At 42.4% G+C, this 24179-nt stretch overlaps 1 protein-coding gene across 1 annotated transcript in view; it reads right to left on the bottom strand.

Moving 5' to 3' along the window:
- Positions 1-4065: 4065 nt before the first annotated feature.
- The window catches only part of LOC109923505 (lysosomal thioesterase PPT2-A), a 36321-nt gene continuing 16207 nt past the window's right edge, over positions 4066-24179 (bottom strand). The window contains exons 4-8 of the mRNA XM_048616584.1: positions 22695-22802; positions 22250-22333; positions 16335-16419; positions 14740-14794; positions 4066-7865 (exon numbers count right to left, since the gene is read on the bottom strand). Of these exons, the coding sequence (XP_048472541.1) occupies positions 7722-7865; positions 14740-14794; positions 16335-16419; positions 22250-22333; positions 22695-22802 (476 nt within the window). The 3' untranslated portion in view covers positions 4066-7721. The remainder of the gene's footprint in view (positions 7866-14739; positions 14795-16334; positions 16420-22249; positions 22334-22694; positions 22803-24179) is intronic.

The raw sequence follows: 24179 nt of genomic DNA on the forward strand, positions 1-24179 counted from the left end.
AGGGCCAAAGGGCCTGTACTGCGCTGTAATGTTCTATGTTCTATGTTCTATGAGGTCTGGAACTGAGTGGCCCTAAAGAGACCCAAACTGAGCATAAGTGAGCAGGTTCTTTCTCAGTAAGTCATTTTATTGATGGTTGATTGTTAACTGATGGGATACGAATTAACCTGTTCGGATTTGTGCTGTTTTTGGTGGACAGGACATACCATTGTAATTCTTCACATTGTTGGGTGGATGCCAGTTTTGTCACTGTACTCAAACAGCTTGGCTGGGAGGTGCAGCAAGTTCTGGAGCTCAAGTCTTCAGTACTGTTGCCTGGATGTTGTCAGGGCCCACAGCCTTTGCAGTATCCAGAGCTTTCAGCTGTTTCTGGATATCACATGGAATGAATCAAATTGACTGAAGATTGATCTCTGTGAAGCTGGGGTCCTCTAGGGGAGGACAAGATGGATCATCCATTTGGCCCTTGTGGCCGAAGGTTGTTACAAATGTTTCAGCCTTGTCTTTTACGTCCATGGGAACATCTGGGAATCTTCGAAAAAGGGGCATCAGGAAAAGTAATAGGCATTAAAACTATAGCTATTGTATAAATGGAATTGTTGCTCAGTATGTATGAAACAGGAAGACATAACTTTGGGCAGGCAAGAAAATTCTTTGGATTTTGCAGACAATTCGATCACTGAAGATTCTGAATATTTTATCTCAAAATGAAATGTATTGCTTTATGGTTCTAATCAAGGAGGTAAAGCTGCAATCATATTGAGAGACACGGACACAAGTCAGTCACTGATACTGACTGATATCATCACTTTCCAGAGAGATTAATGAGGGAGAAAATATTAATTCGAGGAAGCACATGCAGGTTACAAACCAATTCCATTATGGAGAGTTAGATTAAACCGTGACATAATAAATGGTGGATCTATAGTTGGTGTAATGAACAAATATCTGTGGAAGCAATTGATTTTAGCTTGCAAAGCTGCCTGTCTGGTTCAAATATATTGGCCTTACCAAAGGAACTGCATCATTCCCTGACTATGTTGTGACTAGATCTCAGGCCTATAAAAATCAAACCGCAGAAGAATGACTATGAAGAAAAAAGGAGATGAGCTGGAAATTCAATTATCCGACACAATTTTCAATGAATTAAGAAAGCAATGATAATGAGGCTAACATATTTAGCACATCTCTATTAAAAGTGCAACAAAGAGATCCTGAATTGAGATGGTTAGACCAAACCTACCCAGAAATTGAATCAGAACCAAAATTCTACAAGTGGTTTAAGTCCAATGGCAGGTTACTTTGTAAAAATGTTTCAATGGTACATGGAAATTGCTGAATAGGCCGGAAATTACTATCCAGCCTTCATTGCACAGACAGCAGCAAAGAAACAACCACACTGTTGTAGATCTGGACTTAATTGTAGTCCGGGCTAGGGAGCGACACAGCTTCCTTCCCTAAAGGACGTTAGTGAATGAGATGAATTCTTACAATAATCACCCCCATGGTTAAAGAATTGCTGATAGGTGAGTTTTTCATTAGATATTTTCTTTTATATTTAAATTTAATCCAAATTTCACTAACTGCCATAGCAGGATTGAAGCCATTTCCCCAAGACATTGGCCTAGAAATTTCAATTACTAGCCCACTGACATTACAACCATGCCACCAGCACCTCCCCTGAATTACATGATAAAACACAAAATCATCTTTCTTGCTCAGGATTAAATAAAGTAGTGGCCAAATTTTGCAAGACATTTAGTCCATCAATTAAACCTGCACCTTTAATCCCAATACCATTTTTTAAAAAAAAATGTTTAGCAGGGTGTTAATAAACTGCAGAGGATTCCTATCTAAATCCCTGGCTATGACTGGCTCTTTTCCAGGATTCAATATCACAAGGAAAGACTAAAGAAGCTGGGTTTGTTCCCTTTAGAGCAGGGATGGTTAAAAAGGAAGATTGACATCAAGTCCTTGAATTTATAAGGGACCTTGGTTGAGAGGTTGATCCTATTTTTTCTACTTTTTTTTAATACATAATTACCAACCCAGCCTCTACAGCCCCCTGCAGTAAAGAATTCCACAGATTCACTACCGTCTGCAAGGAGAAATTCTTCCTCCTCATTTGTATCCAGTTCATACAATCCCAGAGTGTGGAAACAGGCCATTTGGCCCACCCAGTCCACACTGGCCCTCCAAAAAGCATCCCACCAGACACACCCTTACCATATCCTTGTAACCTTGCATTTTCCATGGCTAACCCACCTAGCCTACACATCCCTGGATGCTATGGACAATTTACTATAGCCAATCCACCTAACCTGCACATTTTTGGACTGTGGGAGGAAAACAGACGCAGGGAGAATGTGCAAATTCCACAGACAGTCACCGGAGGGTGGAATTGAAACCAGGTCCCTGGCACTGAAAGGCAGCAGTGCTAACCACTGAGGCACTGTGCAGCCCCAAGAGGTGGATTCTATTAGCGTGAGGGCCAACAATCAGAGGATTTAAGATGATTAGCAATTAAACCACAGCTGGAAAATCAGAAGAATTTTGGAGAAGACACAAGTTGTAATAATTTTAATGCACTGCATGAAGGGACAGTGGAAGCAGATGTAACAACTTTTGTTGGGAATGCATACATTTTATTTAAAGGATATGAGGATCTGGAAAATAGAACTGTTTACACATCTGCAGTAAAAAGGGTTTGTACCATGGGATTTCTTGGGAATCAAGTCAACAGCTTAATGAGTCTATAAATCACCCATTGTTTACAAAAAAATACAGATGACTTAGTGGAGAGCAGTCAACAAAGCTTTTAAGAGAAATAAGAGTTGGAATTGATGCCTTCAATTGCTTGACAAACTTGGTTTGGGGAGGATGGAGGTCTGTATTGAAGGTTACCCAACAACAGCCTCTGTTGTTGTTTTAGTACAAACTGACCTGTGGTAGTTGAAGGAACACAGCTCCGAGAAGCTGGCAGCAAAAGGAAATGTCTCTGTCTCATTCCTAAAAAAATTGTCTTACAGCAGGGCACATTGCACAGATCTGACTCAGCAAAGTAACTTGAGAAAGTTCCAGAAATATTTAATTTTCTCTTGAACTTTGAAAGGTAAACTGTTACTTCCCTTCAAAGACTTAAAGTCAAAATTGATTCTCATCAAAAGTAATACTGGAACTAAAAATCTCACATGGATTCTACAGCTGTCAACATTGTGATCTTGACAACAGAGAAGCAACTCAACCATGAGAAATCCTCCATTTTGTTTCATCCTTTAAGTTTGGACATTTAACTCACTAAGGGTTTCCCATTTGCCTTTAAAAAAAAATCATCAAAGTGTTGTTCTACCCTGTCTGGCTTGTGGCTGCATGTGCTTGTGATTAAGGGAATATAATTTAATTCCAAATTTATAGTTTAGTTAACCAGTTTTGTCATTTATTGTAAGAATATGTTTGCATATACTAAACAAATTATATTTCAGCTAATTCATAAAACCTGGCAAAAGTCTCCTTCATTCTCAACAAGTGAGAAATTGACCACTTCAGTGATTAAATAAAATGCTGACAGTACTGGTATGGTTCATGGAGCACGAGGAGTTTATTACTAGTTCCTCTCATTAGAGATGTGATAGCAAAAAGGGAATAAAATCAATACTTAAAGAAAGAAAGAACAAAAGAAAGCAAGAAAGAAAGCAAGAAAGAAAGGAGGAAGTGTTAGACTATGACAGAAGATTACGGCAATTCAACCTCTATTTGAAAAAGCTAGCACAGTCTGAATGGGCTGAATGGCTTTATCCTATCCTCCATGATTTCTAGCAGCTTACTAGAGAAATGAGGTCTAACCCCAGAACATGACAAAAAGAAATTAGTCCTGGGATACATACAATGGTGAAATAATAGTCTAACCAGTGAGACACACCATGTCGTTACAGGAGGTGCCAAGCACAGCTCCAGAGGCTCTTGACAAGTACACTACCCATTCTCTCAGCCAGGGAGTGAGACACAACATGAAACACAGTTGTTGTTCTCACTGAAGTGAGGAAGATTTGCATTAATCACACATTCTTCTTTAAAATACTTTTATTAGACAGTAGAAGAATGAGGCAACATTGGAATAATTTACAAACAATATGGAAAATGTAGAACCAAGGCCCAACAAATTAAGGGAAAGCACAACTTGTTGATAATTAGCACATGTTGTTGATTCTGGTTCAATGTTGACATCCCTCAGTTTTATTCAGGTATAGCAGCTAGCACTAGCATCGAGCAGAATTACACATCCAGCAATTGTCCCAGTATAAATGATGAACCCCCTCACTGCAATAATACCAGCCTCACCACCTACACTATTCTACCAGGTCACCATCAGCCACCACAGGTATCGATTTATTCAAAACACCATGGAATTATCAAAGCCAACCTCCCTAGATTTGAGGTGCATTGCAACCCTAAAAATCAACACGAAAAGGGGCAATTTGCTTCCTTGGAGTCAGCTGTCATCATGGATAACTCAACCTTCATTATATTCTTTTACAAAGGATTGCATGGGGAAAGGACTGACATTATTAAATATTGAATATCAATTACACAGGGCAGCTTCATAACTGGAAAATATTTATCAAGTTCTGTGGGAAGGTATTGTTCTTCTTAACTTCTCCGGGAAAGGGACGGAAATATTGAGTATTCCCAAGAGTTTTACAGAAAGTGGTATAACAGAAACCTAACAAGCAGGTTAACAGCAGAGTTCAGTAACAGCTCAGCATATTGGGGTCAGCTGTACTTCCATTTCCAATGGTTGCTCTCAGGGTGAGGTCGATAGGAGCACTAATGTCTGATCTTACCCAGAGCAAGCACATGGTGAATCAAGTCTATATGAGAGAAGCTGCCCAACCTGGCAACTCTCAGAAATTTAATTTTTGCAAACTAAATTATTGTCCGCATTGTGTAGGTATCAGTGTGTTGGGAAGTAAATTCATTGCTCACACTTTCACATGAATTAACTTTTGTCAAACACAAAGCCTTGTCTATCTGTGAATAGATTAATGATCCATAATGATACGGAGGATTAGCGTTGAATGAATGCACGCCCATCAAAAGCCTCAATACACTTTTAACAAGGTGACACTGACAGTTTAAAATAAATAGGTTAAAAAGGTACTGTGAAGACAGTGAACTGATAAATTCAACAGGATTGAAAACTGGATAATATCCCAACTTTGGGCTGTTGTTCATGCAGCTAAACTAACCAAGATAGACTGTAAAATGTCCCTAAAGTCTATCACTATCTGAGCACTTATCAGATTAAAGAAGACTAAATGGCAGATCAGCTACAATCTCACTAAACAATGTGGCATAGGCTTGAAGGGCTGAATGGCCCACTCCTGTTCCTATGTAAATGCAACATTGAGGAGTTAAGTTTGTAATAAAAATGAAGAAATGCTGGAAATACTCAGCAGGCTGGGCAGTGTTTATAAACAGAAGAGAAAAACAGTCAATGCTTCAGTTTGGTTAGCTTTCATCAGATATTCCTATTGATGGTGGTGCTCAGGAGAATTCCCAGAGACCAGGATACTGGCGCAATTCCAGGGAAAGCTGGACTTCAAGAATTTAAAAGAAAAAGAAAGTCAATCAAATGCAATGTTGCAAAAAAAGTCTGAAATCAGTGAGCTTTGTAAATGTATCCTTGCACACTCTTAGTCAAAACCAAATACATATTTACAGAGTCTTTATACTCGGAGTTTCATAAAACTCATTATTGAACACTTACTTTTACGATTAGAAAAAAATAAAACTGTGCCTGAGAAATCTAACACCTTATTTTAACCTATTCCTCGTGAAAGTTTTTCAGACACTGACGGTTCTGCAGTTGTACCCCCAGCATTTTCTGTTTCTTTCTGATCTCCAAGTCCGTTCAGTTTCTCTTTCCAATGACAATGCCCACATTGGCTTAAAACATAGGCTTTAGCATTGACGGAAAAGCTAGGAAAGAAATTCTTTACATTAATGCTGAATCTTCCCTCCATTACGTTGTTGCAGTCTTTAGCTTCAAAATTTCTCCCTCACCTTTGATGAACTCATTTCCTTGAGGTATTGCAACTACTCCTGCCCACTGCTTCTGATTCCCTCAGCGAGACCACAAGGCCATCTGAGGGAATGATTAAAGACAGCTCATTCTGAACAGAACCCAAGAGTGAAAGCACAGTCAATGGGTGGAAATATAGAACATCTGGTTGCTCCAATGTGACAATAACTCCCACAACCAAACATAGACCAATATATAACAAGAGTTTGAGGTCAACAGGGTTTACAAGTTGTAAAGAAGTTAGAACAGAATTAAACATTTTTTTACCTTAGAACAGGCAGATCGTCCCCTATTAACACTTCAGTATAATTAAAGTGATGGGTGGGAATGGAGATAACTTCCTGAAATACCACTCATGAACAGTAAATTAGTGGCGCATTGGCAGTCTCCATTGGTACAAAAGCACCCCTCCTGGGAAAAAGCAGTACTATCAGAATAAGCAACTCACATCAACCCCAGCCACACCTTCCCTTCTGTACAATTGATTTTACTCCCAACGCCAACATTGGGCATCCTCATATTCCTGAGGCATTCAATAACTATTAAGAACCAACCATATACCTGTTTTAACATCCTTTCACAATTTTTATATAAAAGACAAAAACCTTAAATTACTGACCCTTAAAAACCCTCCCTTCGTTCAAAATTATTCATTTGAAATAGGACTTTAGAAGTTCAGATATAGAAAGCATTTTTCTTTCCTTCAAAAAAAATTACACTTCTCTTTAAATGATTGGATGTCCAAATCACTAAAGGAGAGGTGAACTCTGAACAGAGCCAAATCAGGCCAGACTGGTCAGTGAACTTTACCAAGGAAGGGAAATCAAATAGGAGGGGGGCATTGATGAGTCAGGTCTAATGAGTAAATTCCATGGCAACAACCCATGGGTAGGGTTATTAACCTGTTCAGGAGGTATTCGGAAAGGCGATAGGAGGGTGGAGATTTAAGCTAAATGATGAGGCATATTACAAATTAAATCACAGCCTAATTTCCATCCTTTGTGTTTAAATACAGGCTTTACACAAGTCAGGAATAGCTCCAAATGATCCATTTCCCTCTGCTCCCTTTCCCGCTCCATTTAGTGTGCATTTAACGGGCAGAATACTAGAGGTAGTCATCAAGTGTTATTCTCATGTTTAAAAACAATTTGAAAAATTGCTTGTATTGATTCAGCATAACACTCATTTTAGAAAGCAGCATTGATGCAGGTTCCCTATTCTTTCATTGAGGAAGATGCAAGACAAAAAGCTCGAAGCAGCAAAAATTAAATCTTTGACCTGGTCGCCGATTCTCAGTGAGGGGTGTCTTCCTTCTGGATTGGATTTCAGTATCAGTGGTTCTTCCCCTCATTTCCCCAAACCCCCTTCACATGTCTAAAAGCCCCTTTCCTCGCCCCTGCCCCAGTCACCCACTGAGGTGACATTCACTGGTGACATTCAGTCCTCTCTGACCAGCTGCCACAGTTGATTGTCAATGCATTTAAACAAAGGGCGTCCACAGGAAACCTTACAGATCTGGAGAGCTTGCCCTACCCCCTGCACAGTACCCATCTTTCCAAGGTTCAGTTTGATTTGTTGTACATTCTGAGTTCACAGTTCGCCTGTCCTTCACAGCATGGATGTCCCACTTAATCATCTTTTACGTGAGCCATTTGACAATATAATTGTCGAATACAGTGCGGTTGGAGTGCCATTTGGTGTGATGCACATTGTTCACTGTAAAAGTATGAATGGCTCCCTGGGTATCCAGACTTTTTAAGCCAAATGTGTCCTTGATGTAAACCTGGATAAAAGAAAACACATGCTTTATTTTATTTATTTTACTTCAATTTCAACTGCCACACAACTTTATTCTGGCCTGAACATTGAGCCAAAAACCAATGGGGCTGTGATTCTCCCCACACATTGTGATCGAATTCCATGATGTAGACCAAACATTGGAGACTACTTTGCCTCTGGAACACTTGCCCAGCAGCCAGTAACCACCTCAACGTGGGTCAGGGTCTTCAGAAACAATGGGAACAGAAAAGACAGAGGAAAGGTAAACATTCAAGTTCCATTAATAACAGTCACTGGTCTTGAGCAGTTTCCCCTTTGAGGACAGAGAGAGAGAAAAATGCTTAAACACAGGAATTAAGTCCACCACACTGTGCATACCAAATATAGTCCCAAAGACCAGACTTCAGGTTATGGCTCACAGGATGGGCTCTCAAATCACAGTGAGACCAGTGAATGAGAAAGAAACCAGGTAAACAAACAGAAATGTTAATGTTCTCTTCCATGATCCAATGATCAACTTGCCCTGTATTCCTGGAAGAATCATTCTCTCATTACAGTAAAATTGTGCTTTCAGACAGTGATTTTGTGCAGGAAATGTCTTCACTGGATCACAGTGATAATTGCTGGCCATATTAGGGCAAGTGAGCAAAGCTTTGGTCAAAGACATGGATTTTAAAGTGCACTGAAAAGGATGAAGAGGGTTAGAGAGTCAGAGGAATGGAGGGAGATCATTCCAGAGGTTTATACCCAGCTGGTGAAGGTATAGAGCAATGAAAACTGGGAACAGAGAGCAGGCCAGAATTGGAAGGGTAACTTCTAGAAGGTTCTAAGGCTGGAACTGTTTACAGTTGGGTGGAGGCAAGAGCATGGAATTTACAAACGAGGATGAGAGTTTCAATTCAACATACTTGGGAATCTAGATTCAATGCAAGTCAGTGAGCACAGGGGGTGTTGGGTGAACTGCACATGATACAAGGTCAGCTACAGACAGCACAGTTTGGATAAGCTGATGTTTATGGAGGGAGGAAAGCCATGACGACAACTAGTTGCATTTACATAGCAGTGTTCATAAAGTAAAACACTCCAAAAACCTTATAGGAATGTGATCAAACAAACACTTGACCCTGAAGCAAATTAAGATAGATGATCAAATGGGACATAATGGAAGGAAAGATCAAGAGGATTAGATGGAATTACAGAGTTTAGGCTTGTCATCAGAAGGAATTACTGAATCCCAGGGAATAAAAAAATTGATAACATTTTCAGTTGATGGGCAGGATAAAGAGTCAGGTGATGTGGTTGTGATGAAGTCAGTGATTTTGGTGATGGTGAGGATGTCTGGTCTGAAACTCTGAGTTGGGTTAATAGGACACTGTGGCTGCAAAAACCAACTGAGAATGGGGAACAGATTTGGGTTCACCAGTGAGGGAATGACGTTTGTGACAGTAACCAAAGGCCATAGGAACAGGAGGAGGCCATTCAGTCTGCTCCACCATTCAATGAGATCATGGCTGATCTGTGGCCTGACTCCATCTACCTGCCTTTGGTCCATATCATGTAATACTGTTGCTCAATTTAAAAAAAAAACTCAGATTTAAAATTAACAATTGATTTGGCATCCTCTGTTTGTGGAAAGGAGTTCCAAGCCTCTACCATCCTTTGTGTGTAGAAGTGCATCCTAACATCTCTCCTGAATGGTCTGGCCCTATTTCTCAGGCTATGCCCCTTAATTCTAGAATCCTCAACCAATGGAAACAGTTTCTTTCTATCCAACCTGGTACTTCCTATTAATATCTTGTAAACTTTGATCAGATCACCCATAACCTTCTAAATTCTAGAGAAATGAGGCCCACATTTCTCAGAATTTATCCCTTGGACTCCAGGCATCAATGATTTGGATTATTTTTGCTGTTTAGCAGGTGGAAGTTTTGGATTGTCCATTAGTGTGTTGGACAAACAGCTTCGCAGATGTAGTGGTGGGTGGGGGGGCGGTGGTGGGTGGGGGGTGGGGAGCGTTTGTCAGAGAGGTACTGGTGAGGTGGAACTGTCTGGGCTCAGTGTTCCCCAGGCACCAGACGCATGGTTTAGGATAATGTTGGAATAGAACAGCAAGTGGATGAGCAAGTTAAGGGTAAAGGTAGATCATGGGGGCAGCTCCACAACCTTATGTCCCCATGATTCATCTGCAAAAAGTTTGCATATTTTCAAAGATTTGTTAAAGACCATTCTGTCCAAACTTTAACCTATTAGTCGCATGGGTTCAAGGGTCTTAGGAACAGGAGCAAGCCATTCAGCCCTTTTGATCCTGTTCTGTCATTTGATTATGATCATGGCTCATCTGTTTCTGTCTCAATTCCACTTCCCATGACCCTTGTCCTAGTTATCTATCAAAAATCTAACCTCTGCCTTGAAGAAATTCAAAGACCTGGCCTGCACTGCCTTCTCGGGAAGAAACTGCTCCAGACCCTGCTCTGAGAGAAAAATGAAATACTCATACCTCCGTCTTTTAAAAAAGACTCATTTTAAAACTGTACTCTGGCAGCCTCCTTCTCTCCACTTCCACTGGAATAGTTCTAGCAGGTCCCGTTCCATTGTCACAGTTTAATCCCATTAAGAAAAAACCTGTGCAATATCACCACCTTCTGGTCGTGAGCGGTACTACGGCGCTGAAAATTCTGCGATGTTATACGTGGTACAGGATCGCCACCGGCTGGCGGCAAACGGTACTGCGGCCAAGTTTCATTGAAGAGGAATCATAGCTAATAGATAGCTCTGCTACAAAATTAAAGTTTTGCAGATGCTGGGCATCCGAAGTAAAATCAGGAAAAGCTGCAAATACTAAGCAGGTCAAGCAGCATCCATGGGGGGTGGGGGGGGGGAGGGGGGAAGGGGGAAGAAAAGTAAGCGTTTCTAGTCTGTGGCCTACCGTCAGAACTGCATGACTGTTAGAATGTAGCAGATTTTAAGATTGTGCAAAGGGAGGGACTGGGTGACTGAGAGAAAGGGAGAAGATCACAATGGAAGGTGTGGGATAGGGTAGAAGAGATGAAGTAGCCAAAAAGTTGATTATGGAGGACAAAACAAGATCGTAATGAGTCACGCAGAGAAACAAAGGATGCGCATAAAAGAAGTGTAAATATGAAGCACAGATACATGACTGGCAAACAAAAAATCTGGACAGCACTTATGATTTAAAATTGCTGAATTTGGTACCCAGTCTGGAAGATTGCAAAGTGCCTCATCAAACAGAGGTACTGTCCCTTAAGCTTTTGTTCATCTTCCTTGCAAAATGATAGGTGGCCAAAAACAGGAAATGTGGAATGAGAGCAAAGTACTGAGGATAATGGAAATCTAAATGGAAAATAATGGAAATAAAAAGTGCTGGAGAAACCAAAGAGAAGTCGTGTTCTGAAACATTTAAGTCTTTTTCTTTCCATAGATGTTGCCAGACCTGGATTTCTCCAGCATTTTGTTTTTGTTAAAGGTAGCGTTCATAGAACAGGCTCAGGATCATGCTGGCTTGCTGAACATACGAGTTCCGCATTTGGCAATGTGCATTCAGACTACATTACTTCAATATACGAACTTGAAAGAAGCAAAACAAATCAGTTTCATTGAAGAGAACTTGGATGGTGAAAAGGGCAGAAGTATTGCATCTCCCACGCTAGAGGTTCTCCTGGAACTTAGGAAAGCAGTCAACAGGAATAGGGTGTTAATGATGAACATAATGTTTGGGGTGAAATCACGGTACATCAACTGTCCAAATCCAGTCATGGGACATGTATAAATTTGTGAAACTTCAATTTCAGCCACGAGGTGGCAGTGTTGCTCCATGTAAAATACGATTAAAAATTGTTCATCGTCGCCGATTTTGATAAACATTTTCACAAAGTAACCCAGTAGACTAACGATTGTTAGTGAAGTCATGACCAGATCTCTGGCAGTAAAAGAAGTTGACTCATCTAACAGAAACAAAACAAAATCTAGGCCCTGAATGAGTTCCTCTTGTTCTCACCAAAACTACATATAAAATATTCTTAGAAACTGCTAGATTAAGAATAAATCTGCAGAAAGCTTGTGGCTTTAGTTTTACTGACAAGTTGAGCTGTTGCACCAAGTAAACTAACAACAAAGTTTAAACAAGGAAACAAGGTGCAGAACTGGACCTTGTTGTCTCAGATTCTCCAGCGTCTGCAGTTCCTACTATCTCTGATTCAATTTAAACAAGGAAACATGTTTGTGCAGTACTATCAGAAGCCATTAGGTGGGGCTGCTGCACTGGCTGCAAAAACCTAATTTTATGCCTGCACAACCACAGGCGGTGGCGATGTTGCACTGTCTAATTTTACTTTCATTTCATATGTTTTTAAAAGAATATGGTCCATTCCGACCGCCCTGAAGGAAGTGTTGCTGAGCTGCCTGCATGAATCGCTGCAGTCCATTCAGTATAGGGAGACACACAGTGCCATTAGGGAGTTCCAGGATTTTGACCCAGTGATACTGAAGGAAGTAGGTGGGGGTGTTCCCGACATCTGCTGTCCTTGCCAATCTACCGTTTAGAACGACAAAGCGCTGACTGAGGAGCTCTGGTGATTCATTGTGTGGCATCTTGCAGATGGTTCAACCATCCGAGGTCAAAATAATATCTTATTCAATACTCATGAGATTTTCTCTGGAGTAACATTTTCATTCTAACTCATTTATTAGATAATGCTGTCTCACACTAACATTATTTTCCCTAAGGTGTTGACATATTTGGACACACAAGCAGAATTAGAATAATTCATCAATATCCTCAATATTAAAAAAAATCTCCATTAATCTAAACACATAGAAAGCATTAACTTCCTAGAAACTACAGCATTTAAATTGGCACAAGATAACAGCATAAGCTAAAAAAAAAACTTTATTATTATTTTCACACACAAAAACCATCAGCTGAACAAAACACCCAGACCAGTGAGGACACAGCTCCTGCATCTATATGACACCAGTATAAAGCTGGAACATTTTAACCAGCTGGTTTACAACCCGGTTTACTGCACCTAGATCTCAATCTCAGATTTATATTTAATGATTGGCAGGGTTTAATGCATTAGAATCAACACACCTTTCTAAGGAGACTAGCCTCCGAATTTACACAACCCTCAACAAGATGTTCCATATTGATTTGTAAGAAATTAAATATCTCAGTGGTGATTTTAAATTTTCTTGGATCCCATTTAGCTGAATATTCCTTTGTTGATTGGGTTAAGCCATTTGCTGCCTCGGTCTTCTTCCCTCCACCCCTGCCTTGCTTTGGCTAACATTCACCTCAGAAACAGAATCCAGCAAAAAGGTTCCCTTTCTCCACTCTGGAAAACTGACCTTGCTCACTGCTCCTCCAATCACAAGCCACTTAGCTCCCAGGGTTTGCTGCTGGCCCTATCAGAAGCAAGTACAGGAGCGATGCAGCCTTTGATTGGAGGAGCAGCACTTAACAATCCTCTTCCATTGAACCTAAGAGGCAAATTCTCTCTGATTGGTCCCCTCCTTCCCATTCCCAGAGAGTGGATCTTCCCGGGAGATTTCAGGAGGAGAATCGAGCCAATCCCTGGATATTCTGACAGTTGACGCACACTGCTTCTACTTGCGCAGCAATGATGGAAGGAGTTAATGATGAAGATGGTACAGCAGATGCCAATCAAATGGGCTGCTTCTCCTGGTTTGTGTTCAGCTTCATGAGTGTTGTTGGAGCTGTACCCTTCCATGGAAGTGGGGAGTGTTCCTGACTTATGCCTTGTAGATGGTGGACAGGAGGAAAGGGACTCACTGCAAGGTTCAAACTATCCATCAGTGACTCTAATTATTCGACCAGGAGGATCTTCTCAACCCCAGATCCATAGAACAGAGACCCGAGGACACAGCACGTCCTTCTAATCAGAAGCAACCAAGGCATATGACAAATGTATAACAGAATCACAGGAGGAGTCCATTCGGCCCATCATGTCTGTATCAGATTTCCAAATGAGCAATTTGCTGAATGCCATTCTCGTGCTTTCTGTGGGAGACCCTGTACACGGATGCTTTTCAGATACAAATCTGATCTCGTGTTCAATGTTACAACTGGATGTACCTTCACCTCACTCCCTCTTAGACAGACATTGTGTTCCCGACATTAACCATTCACACAGTGACAAAAACGTTTCTCCATGTCAATGTACCAAAACCAAAACCAAAATATGTCAGATGGTGTAAATCGCAAGTGAAATGGAAAATGCAGGAAGCAGCGGACAGTTATACAGAAACCAGGGACACAGAAATAACCAGAAATGGCCACCAGGAAGAGCTGCTGCCAAAGAAACAGCTTTTGGAATAAATACTAAGGCAAGGAATATCAAAATGGAGAAACACAAAGCAAAGTGTTAATGGGACAATAAAGAAATATAAAAGATCTGTTTAAAGATGAAATGTAACTGCTTACAGCAAAATAGCTCAGAAGGACTGAAACTTGGAGAAAGTGGCCAAGTCTCCCACAGCCCACATGTTCTGTGGAAGAACGTGGACGAGACCCCATGATCCTGATGGTGATGTTTGGGAACCTGCATCACCTCCTTCAGGCCCCACCCTGTGGTGCGCCTCACCTCCCCCCACCAGTCGCCTCCCTCAGGCCCCAGCCTGTGGTGACACTCACCCCCCCCATCAACTCCCTCAGACCCTGGCCTGTGGTGCCCCCCAAAATCCCCCCCACTGCCTCCATCAGACCCCGGCCTATGGTGACACTCACCCACCCCCCATCGCCTGCCTCAGGTCCCAGCCTGTGGTGACCCTCACCCTCCCCCATCACTTCCCTCAGACCCTGCTCTATGACTCACTGCTGTGAGTGCTCAACAACTCACCAGCTGTTGTCTCATATCTATCACCGTCTCGTTCTCATTGTAAAATCCAAACTGACTGAAAAAGAAACAGTAAGGAGCATTGATTAACATAAAACATTCATCTAACAACAGAAAGTGGGGAAGGGAAGGTTCCCCTAGCAAGACATTTGAGTGTGCGTGTGCAGAGACAGAGACACGAAGAGGCTGAGAGAGTGTGAGTGAGACAGACAGACAGAGTGACTGAGTGTGTGTGTATGTGAGACTGTAAATGTGAAAGAGTCTGTATATACGTGAGACAGACAAAGGAAAATAAAATGTTGCATGTGAGACAGTGTGTGAGAAAGAGACAGAAAGTGTGTGTATGTGTGAAGGACAGAACGAGAAATTGTGTGACAGACTGAAAAAGAGGGTGTGTGTAAGAGACAGACAGAGAGAGAGAGAGCACATGTGTCTGTTTCTGTGCGTGTATATGAGTGTCTGTGTCAGTATCCGCCTGTTTGTCTGTGTACGTATGGGGAGACAAGGCAGAGAAATTACCAATCACAGACAGAACTATTTCAGAGAGTGCACATACTGAACCCCAGCAAAGGGGAGGAGAGAGTGAGTCTGAAACCCCATCATCATAGTGGGAGTGGGATTTGAGAAAAGGCCCCTGGTTGATTGTCAGCCTAAGTTGCTAATGGTCACAATCACCTTAGAGTTCCTCACCACAAAGGTTGAATATTTTTATGAGCGGTTTGGTTTGACTGAACGAATCTTGTGCTGTCGATCAGAGCCAGCTGTTAAATCTTGGAATGCAGTGTAACCAGCTTCCAGACTCTGGACAATACCTCACAGAATAAGCAGCCCCTTCATGAGTACATACACTCCATCCCAAATCATCCCCTCATGGGATGATGGTGGTGCTGTCTAGGCAGCATTTATTGCCCATCCCTAATTGCCCAGAGGGCAGTTAATAGTCAACCGTGTTGCTGTGGTTCTGGATTCACATGTAGTCCAGACTGGGTAAGGATGGCAGTTTCCTTCCCTAAAGGACATTAGTGAACCAGGTGGGTTTTTATGACAATTGACAACGGTTTCATGATCATCATTAGACCATTAATTCCAGATTCTTTTTACACATCCCTCGCAACGTGTGTTTATCCTTAAATATTGCTCCATTATTCCTCTGAACTATTCTCCTGTGGTAGCAGGTTCCACAATTGAATCACTCTCCGGGTAAGTCAATTTCTCCTGAATTCCTGAATGGATTAAGCAGTGCTCGGGTAAAATATTTAAAAGGCCCTAGTTCTGGTCTCACTCACAAGTTGAAACAATCTCTGAGCAAGAGAGTTCCAGCCTGTTCCATCTTTCCTAGATGTTCATGCTCAGTTCTGGCATCACTGGACTGAATCTTTTAGTTTGAACTTCTCCCCCACCAGATATTCCAGCCTCAGGAGCACAGTCCATGTGGAGTCTGGAGTCTGTTCCCAGTTGGAGGGAGACAGGTGGCAGAAACAGGGGGTAGCCACCACCCATGTATCCACTCACACTCCATACCTCCTCACTCCCACACACCCCCTCACCACCCCCCCTCACTCCCACACATCCCCTCACCATCTCCAACAGACTCTTACCTTGACTGCCATGGAGTTATGACCCCATCGTCTGGTCCACCAATCAGAACAAGCTTCTTGATTCGCAGAAAATTTTTCTTCCAATCTAATTAAAAAAAAAGGACAAATGACAACAATTCAGAAACTGAAATGGCCGTAAAACACTCCGCTAAACAACCAACAACATTTGGAAAAGATACAGGAAACACGCACAACTGGAACTGGGTGGGACAGTGGGTCAGACACTGTCCTTTCACCTCCCTCTCGGGTTCTGTGCAACGCCAGTCGGACTGGATGAGGGTTCCTTGTGCGGTTCTCCAGGGGGCAATATTGGGATCCTTGCTTTTCCTGATAAATGTTAATGATCTATGTCTTGGGATGCAGGGGACAATTTCAGAGTTTGTAGATGATATGAAGCTTGGAATAATTGTAAAGTGCGAGAAAGATAATGTCGAACATAGACACGTTGGTGGAGCGGCTCGATGAGATTCAACACAGAGAAGTGTGAGATGGCACACTTTGGTTGGAAGGACATTGGAAAATTCTGAAGTGGGTGCAGGAGCAGAGGAACCTGGAGTATATGTGCAGAGATCATTGAAAGTGGCAGGACAAGCGCAGAGTACAGTGAATAAAGCATACCGTGTTCTCAGCTTTACTAACAGGGGCACAGAGTATAAGAGCAAGGCATTGATGTTGAAAGTAAACAAGATGCTTGTTAGACTTCAGCTTGAGTATTGTGACAGTTCTGAGCATCACATTACAGGAAAGACGTGAAGGCATTACAGCAAGTGTAGAAGTGATTTATAAGAATGGTTCCTGGAACGAGAACTACAGTTATGATGATTGGGACTGTTCCCATAGAGTCATACAGCATGAAAACAGACCCTTTGGTCCAACCAGTCCATGCCGACCATAATCCCATTCTAATCTAGTTCCACCTGCCTGCTCCTGGCCCATTACCCTCCAAACCCTTCCCATTCATGTACATTCATGTACTTATCCAAAATATCTTTTAAACATTGTAACCATACCCACATCCACCACTTCCTCAGGAAGTTCATTCCACACTCAAACCACCCTCCATGTAAATAATTTGCTCATTGTGTCTTTTTAAACCTCTCTCCTCAAAATATATCATCTAGGCTTGAAATCCCCCATCCTAGGGAAAAGATAGCCACCATTAACCCTATCTACATCCCACTGATTTTATAAACTTCGATCAGGTCACTTCTCAACCTCTTACCTTCCAGTGAAAATAGTCCCAGCCTATCCAGCCTTTTTTTATAACTCAAACCTTCCAGCAAAATCTTGGTAAATCTCTTTTGAACCCTCTCCAGCTTAATAATATCCTTCCATAGCAGGGCAACCAGAACTGGACACAGTATTCCAGAAGAAGCCTCAACAATGTCCTGCACAACCTCAACATGACTTCCCAACTGCTATACTCAAAAGGATCGAGCAATGATGGCAAGTGTGCCAAACACCTTTTTAATCACACGGTCTATATGTGACACAAATAGATCTGACAGACATTTTCAAAATCATGAGCAGATTGGACAGAGTAAATAGAGAGAAAGTGTTTCCACTTATAAAAGAAACAAGAGGGCACAGATCTGCAAAAGTAGTAAGTGCATTTGCTATGATACATATATTAATACATAGAGATCTGTAGGTAAAAACACCATGTAAATCCACGATGTCCATATCAACTCAATTAACTAGGTGACAGCTATCCATCTGCTCACATCTTGAGGTAATGCCTGAACAGTTCATCAGACTTGATCTGTCTGGTTTAAAATTTAAACAAAACTCAGTAGTTAACATTCAATCAACATCAATGGAAGTCTTCTCCATGGCAATGCCTCGACCAATCACAGTCCATTTGCTAGCTAATCAGCAGTCTCCTCATACAGTTTTAATGATGGTTTTTCCCTTAAATTGCTACTCTTGTAACTTTCCCTGATGAATGCAACACAAAATCATGTTTTCGGGATCCTTAAGGGGGAGGGGGAGCAGCCTCAAGTCGTGGTCCACATAGGCACCAACGACATAGGTAGGAAAAGGGATGGGGATGTAAGGCAGAAATTCAAGGAGCTAGGGTGGAAGCTTAGAGCTAGAACAAACAGAGTTATTATCTCTGGTTTGTTACCCGTGCCACGTGCTAGCGAGCGAGGAATAGGGAGAGAGAGCAATTGAACACGTGGCCACAGGGATGGTGCAGGAGGGAGGGATTCAGATACCTGGATAATTGGGGCTCATTCTGCAGTAGGTGGGACCTCTACAAACGGGATGGTCTACACCTGAACCAGAGGGGTACCAATATCCTGGGGGCGAAATTAGCTAATGCTCTTCGGGAGGGTTTAAACGAATTCAGCAGGGGGATGGGAACCTGAATTGTAGCTCCAGTGTACCGGAGGTTGAGAGTAGTGAGGTCATGAATAAGGTTTCAAGGTCGCGGGAGTGAACCGGCAGGCAGGAAGGTGGTTTGAAGTGTGTCTACTTCAACGCCAGGAGCATCCGGAATAAGGTGGGTGAACTTGCAGCATGGGTTGGTACCTGGGACTTCGATGTTTTGGCCATTTCAGAGACATGGATAGAGCAGGGACAGGAATGGTTGTTGCAGGTTCCGGGGTTTAGATATTTCAGTAAGATCAGGGAAGGTGGTAAAAGAGGAGGTGGTGTGGCATTGTTAGTCAAGGACAGTATTACGGTGGCAGAAAGGACGTTTGATGAGGACTCATCTACTGAGGTAGTATGGGCTGAGGTTAGAAACAGGAAAGGAGAGGTCACCCTGTTGGGAGTTTTCTATAGGCCTCTGAAAAGTTCCAGAGATGTAGAGGAAAGGATTGCAAAGATGATTCTGGATAGGAGCGAAAGTAACAGGGTAGTTGTTATGGGGGACTTTAACTTTCCAAATATTGACTGGAAACGCTCTAGTTCGAGTACTTCAGATGGGTCAGTCTTTGTCCAATGTGTGCAGGAGGGTTTCCTGACACAGTATGTAGATAGGCCAACAACAGGCGAGGCCACATTGGATTTGGTACTGGGTAATGAACCAGGCCAGGTGTTAGATTTGGAGGTAGGTGAGCACTTTGGTGATAGTGACCACAATTCGGTTACGTTTACTTTAGCGATGGAAAGGGATAGGTATACACCACAGGGCAAGAGTTATAGCTGGGGGAAAGGCAATTATGAGGTGATTAGGCAAGATTTAGGATGCATAGGATGGAGAAGGAAACTGCAGGGGCTGGGCACAATTGAAATGTGGAGCTTGTTCAAGGAACAGCTACTGCGTGTCCTTGAGAAGTATGTACCTGTCAGGCAGGGAGGAAGTGGTCGAGCGAGGGAACCATGGTTTACTAAAGAAGTCGAATCTCTTGTCAAGAGGAAGAAGGAGGCTCATGTAGAGATGAGGCGTGAAGGCTCAGTTAGGGCGCTTGAGAGTTACAAGTTAGCCAGGAAGGACCTAAAGAGAGAGCTAAGAAGAGCCAGGAGGGGACATGAGAAGTCTTTAGCAGGTAGGATCAAGGAAAACCCTAAAGCTTTCTATAGGTATGTCAGGAATAAAAGAATGACTACAGTAAGATTAGGGCCAGTCAAGGACAGGAGTGGGAAGTTGTGCGTGGAGTCCGAAGAGATAGGAGAGGCGCTAAATGAATATTTTTCACCAGTATTCACACAGAAAAAGACAATGTTGTCAAGGAGAATACTGAGATACAGGCTATTAGACTAGACTGGATTGAGGTTCATAAGAAGGTGGTGTTAGCAATTCTGGAAAGTGTGAAAATAGATAAGTCCCCTGGGCCGGATGGGATTTATCCTAGGATTCTCTGGGAAGCTAGGGAGGAGATTGCAGAGCCTTTGGCTTTGATCTTTATGTCGTCATTGTCTACAGGAATAGTGCCAGAAGACTGGAGGATAGCAAATGTTGTCCCCTTGTTCAAGAAGGGGAGTAGAGACAACCCTGGTAATTATAGACCAGTGAGCCTTACTTCGGTTGTGGGTAAAGTATTGGAAAGGATTATAAGAGATAGGATTTATAATCATCTAGAAAGGAATAATTTGATTAGGGATAGTCAACACGGTTTTGTGAAGGGTAGGTCGTGCCTCACAAACCTTATTGAATTCTTTGAGAAGGTGACCAAACAGGTGGATGAAGGTAAAGCAGTTGATGTGGTGTTTATGGATTTCAGTAAAGCGTTTGATAAGGTTCCCCATGGTAGGCTATTGCAGAAAATACGGAGGCATGGGATTGAGGGTGATTTAGCGGTTTGGATCAGAAATTGGCTAACTGTAAGAAGACAGAGGGTGGTGGCTGATGGGAAATGTTCATCCTGGAATTCAGTTACTAGTGGTGTACGGCAAGGATCTGTTTTGGGGCCACTGCTGTTTGTCATCTTTATAAATGATCTGGATGAGGGTGTAGAAGGATGGGTTAGTAAATTTGCGGATGACACTAAAGTCAGTGGAGTTGTGGATACAGCGGAAGGATGTTGCAGGTTACAGAGGGACATAGATAAGCTGCAGAGCTGGGCTGAGAGGTGGCAAATGGAGTTTAATGCGGAAAAGTGTGAGGTGATTCACTTTGGAAGGAGTAACAGGAATACAGAGTACTGGGCTAATGGTAAGATTCTTGGTAGTGTGGATGAGCAGAGAGATCTCGGTGTCCATATGCATAGATCACTGAAAGTTGCCACCCAGGTTGACAGGGTTGTTAAGAAGGCGTACGGTGTATTAGGTTTTATTGGTCGAGGGATTGCATTTCGGAGCCATAAGGTCATGTTGCAGCTGTACAAAACTCTGATGTGGCCGCACTTGGAGTATTGCGTACAGTTCTGGTCGCCACATTATTGGAAGGATGTGGAAGCATTGGAAAGGGTGCAGAGAAGATTTACCAGGATGTTGCCTGGTATGGAGGGAAGGTCTTATGAGGAAAGGCTGAGGGAGTTGAGGCTGTTTTCGTTACAGAGAAGAAGGTTAAGAGGTGACTTAATAGAGACATACAATATGATCAGAGGATTAGATAGGGTGGACAGTGAGAGCCTTTTTCCTCGGATGGTGATGGCTCGCATGAGGGGACATAGCTTTAAATTGAGGGGTGATAGATATAGGACAGATGTCAGAGGTAGGTTCAGAGAGTAGTAAGGGCGTGGAATGCCCTGCCTGCAACAGTAGTAGACTCGCCAACTTTACGGGCATTTAAATGGTCATTGGATAAACATATGGATGATAATGGAATAGTGTTGGTTAGATGGGCTTCAGATTGGTTTCACAGGTTGGCGCAACATCGAGGGCCGAAGGGCCTGTACTGCGCTGTAATGTTCTATGTTCTATGTTCTATCTTTGATAAAATGTGTTTTTTCATCATCAATACTCTAAACTGTCAATCTGAGAAATCAGAACCCTCAAGCTGAAATAATGGTAGAATTTGAATCTCAGCCAAACATTTACAATGACATTTTGACAGCCCTTGGGGAAAAGTCAGTTGAGAGGTTTACTGAAAAACATGCTAGTTTTTTTTTCCTAACCTATGCCTGTCAATTAAAGTCATCTAGCAAAAGGGTTTTGTTTTTAAACTCTCACTGAAAGCTGCAACCCTTTTCTTTTCTAAAATGAGTTTACAGGGCTTCGGTCATGACAGTTCTACAGAACTTTTCTATCCTTCAAGAGAGTTTACACCTACTGCAGCTTTCTGTAACTCCCATGCTGCAAATTAAGGCCCTTGCATCACATCAAAATGGGGTCTGTTTGAACTTTGTGCTAAGTTCAAAAAGTCACATTGGGTTCTGGTTTCTCCCTATCACAGCCACTAGCAAAAACTGAATAACGGGAATTCCAGGGCTATTCCTAAATGTCTGTGGAGTCATCCCCACTGCACGGAAATCCAGCTCCATGTCTCAGTGCTAAGACCATTCTGTGATCCAGCTCTACGTTACCTGTAGCATTAGGATTTTCCCTCTCATTATTAAGGAAGGCCAGGTAGTTGCTGCTGTTGAGGTAAAGTTTGTGATGGTGAGGATCTGAAACAGACAAAGAAATAACTCAGATTCCTTTACACTCAAACCGCACTCAAAGCACAGGAGTCAGTTATGCTCAATTAGTTGGACAGCTGGTCTGTAATAGAGAGATGCCAACCTTGTGGGTTCAATTCCTGTACCAGCTGAGGTTACCATGAAGGGCTCATCCTCTCCCCGCGCATGAGGCATGGTCACCCTCAGGTTAAACCACCAACAGTTGTGTCTCTTTATCATGGTCTCATGATACACAAAGAGAGCACAGAGGTAGCACTGACACTCACCATACACAGTTGGAGCAGGGAAACAGTGTGCAACACACTGACACTCTGTACATATATGCTTCATACAAGATCTTGTTACTCACCATTCCAGTAATTACAGATGGAGAAACACTGCCCGATTTGTGTGTAACAGAAGTGGTAGAGATTGGACTTCACATAATTTGGAAAAAGCCATTTCAGGTAATTGGTATCTGTTGAAGAGAAAGTGATTCAGTCACTGAAATCACACAGTGAGAATCAGTCACAACTTTCAGAAGGACATGGAGATTCAGACGCTATTCTCGACATGCGTGCACACGATGGGAGGGTCAATCGATACTCCTTATCACAGACACTTCCAGTCACGTGAAGAGTGAGTGTCTGCCCCCAATCAAACACTTGCAGGATTTAGTACCTGACTGTTTGGTTCTGGACCAGTGCGATATTGCACTCCAATGCCCTCCTGTCTAAAATGGAGAGAGTATTGCACTAAAAAGGGACTTCCTTACTATGATTACCATACTTCTCAGCAGTTTACACCAGGCCATGCCTGTGTGATTTAATCACCAGAATCAGGATTTGCTTTCAGTGTGCAGGCACAAAGTAATTTTAATAATATTTAAAACAGATCACTCTTGATTAATGATTACCTATAAGTGAAGATCGTGTGCAGCCAGACCTGCATTACTGGTATCTCAAGGGAGTTAGGAAAATCTAGTGAGTTGAGGTTCCCCGTCACTCTACACTGACAGTTTCCCCACAAAGAACATTCACTATTCGTTGGATTGTAAGTGTGTAGACAAATTGCTATCTGGGCAGAGACAGGATCCAAATCCCATGCTCTCTCTGGGGAGTATTAACTGCGCTCACGCAGAGTAACAGCAACCTGAATGTAAACAGATATTATTAACGGCCTGGAGATAACAGAGTAACACAACCCCGGTGGCACAATATTTCCACACAGAGGTAACCATTAATCAGTAACAAGTAGCTATTGCAATGCGGCTGATCTAGTCCTGTGTTTTAAAACTGAGTGGAGGAGGATGAGGTTCAGCAGCAAAACACAACATATGAAATGGAAGCTGGAGATTCTGGCCCTAACCCTTGCAACCTATAACCTGACAACTTCAGTCAGTCTTGAACTATGGAATGTTCATAGCTTAAGGGAGAAAGAATTCCAAAGATTCACATTCCTCAATGCAGAGCCTTCTTACCTCAGCTCTAAATGGCCGGTCATTCAGTCTGAGCTTGCGAGCCTGTGATCTCGACTATCGAACAAGGGAAAGAGTTTTTTTCAGCATCTAACTGGTCAAGCCCTTCAGAATGTCATACATTTCAATCAGATCAGATCTTTGAAGATCCTGGCAATAAAGTTCTAGCCTGTTCATTGCTCTGCTCATCCCAGCGTGCAACCTCGTGAAGCTTTGGTGCACTCCCTGTAGGGAACTGAATGGCCTGGACAGAGTGGATGTTGGGAAGATGCTTCCATTGGTAGGAGAGACTAGCAGCCCAGGGCACAGCCTTAGAGTAGAGAGAAGACCTTTTAGAATGAGATAAGGAGAAACTTCTTTAGCCAGAGAGTGGTAAAT

This window comes from Rhincodon typus, chromosome 35, assembly GCF_021869965.1.
Source record: "Rhincodon typus isolate 14 chromosome 35, sRhiTyp1.1, whole genome shotgun sequence".
NCBI lineage: Eukaryota > Metazoa > Chordata > Chondrichthyes > Orectolobiformes > Rhincodontidae > Rhincodon > Rhincodon typus.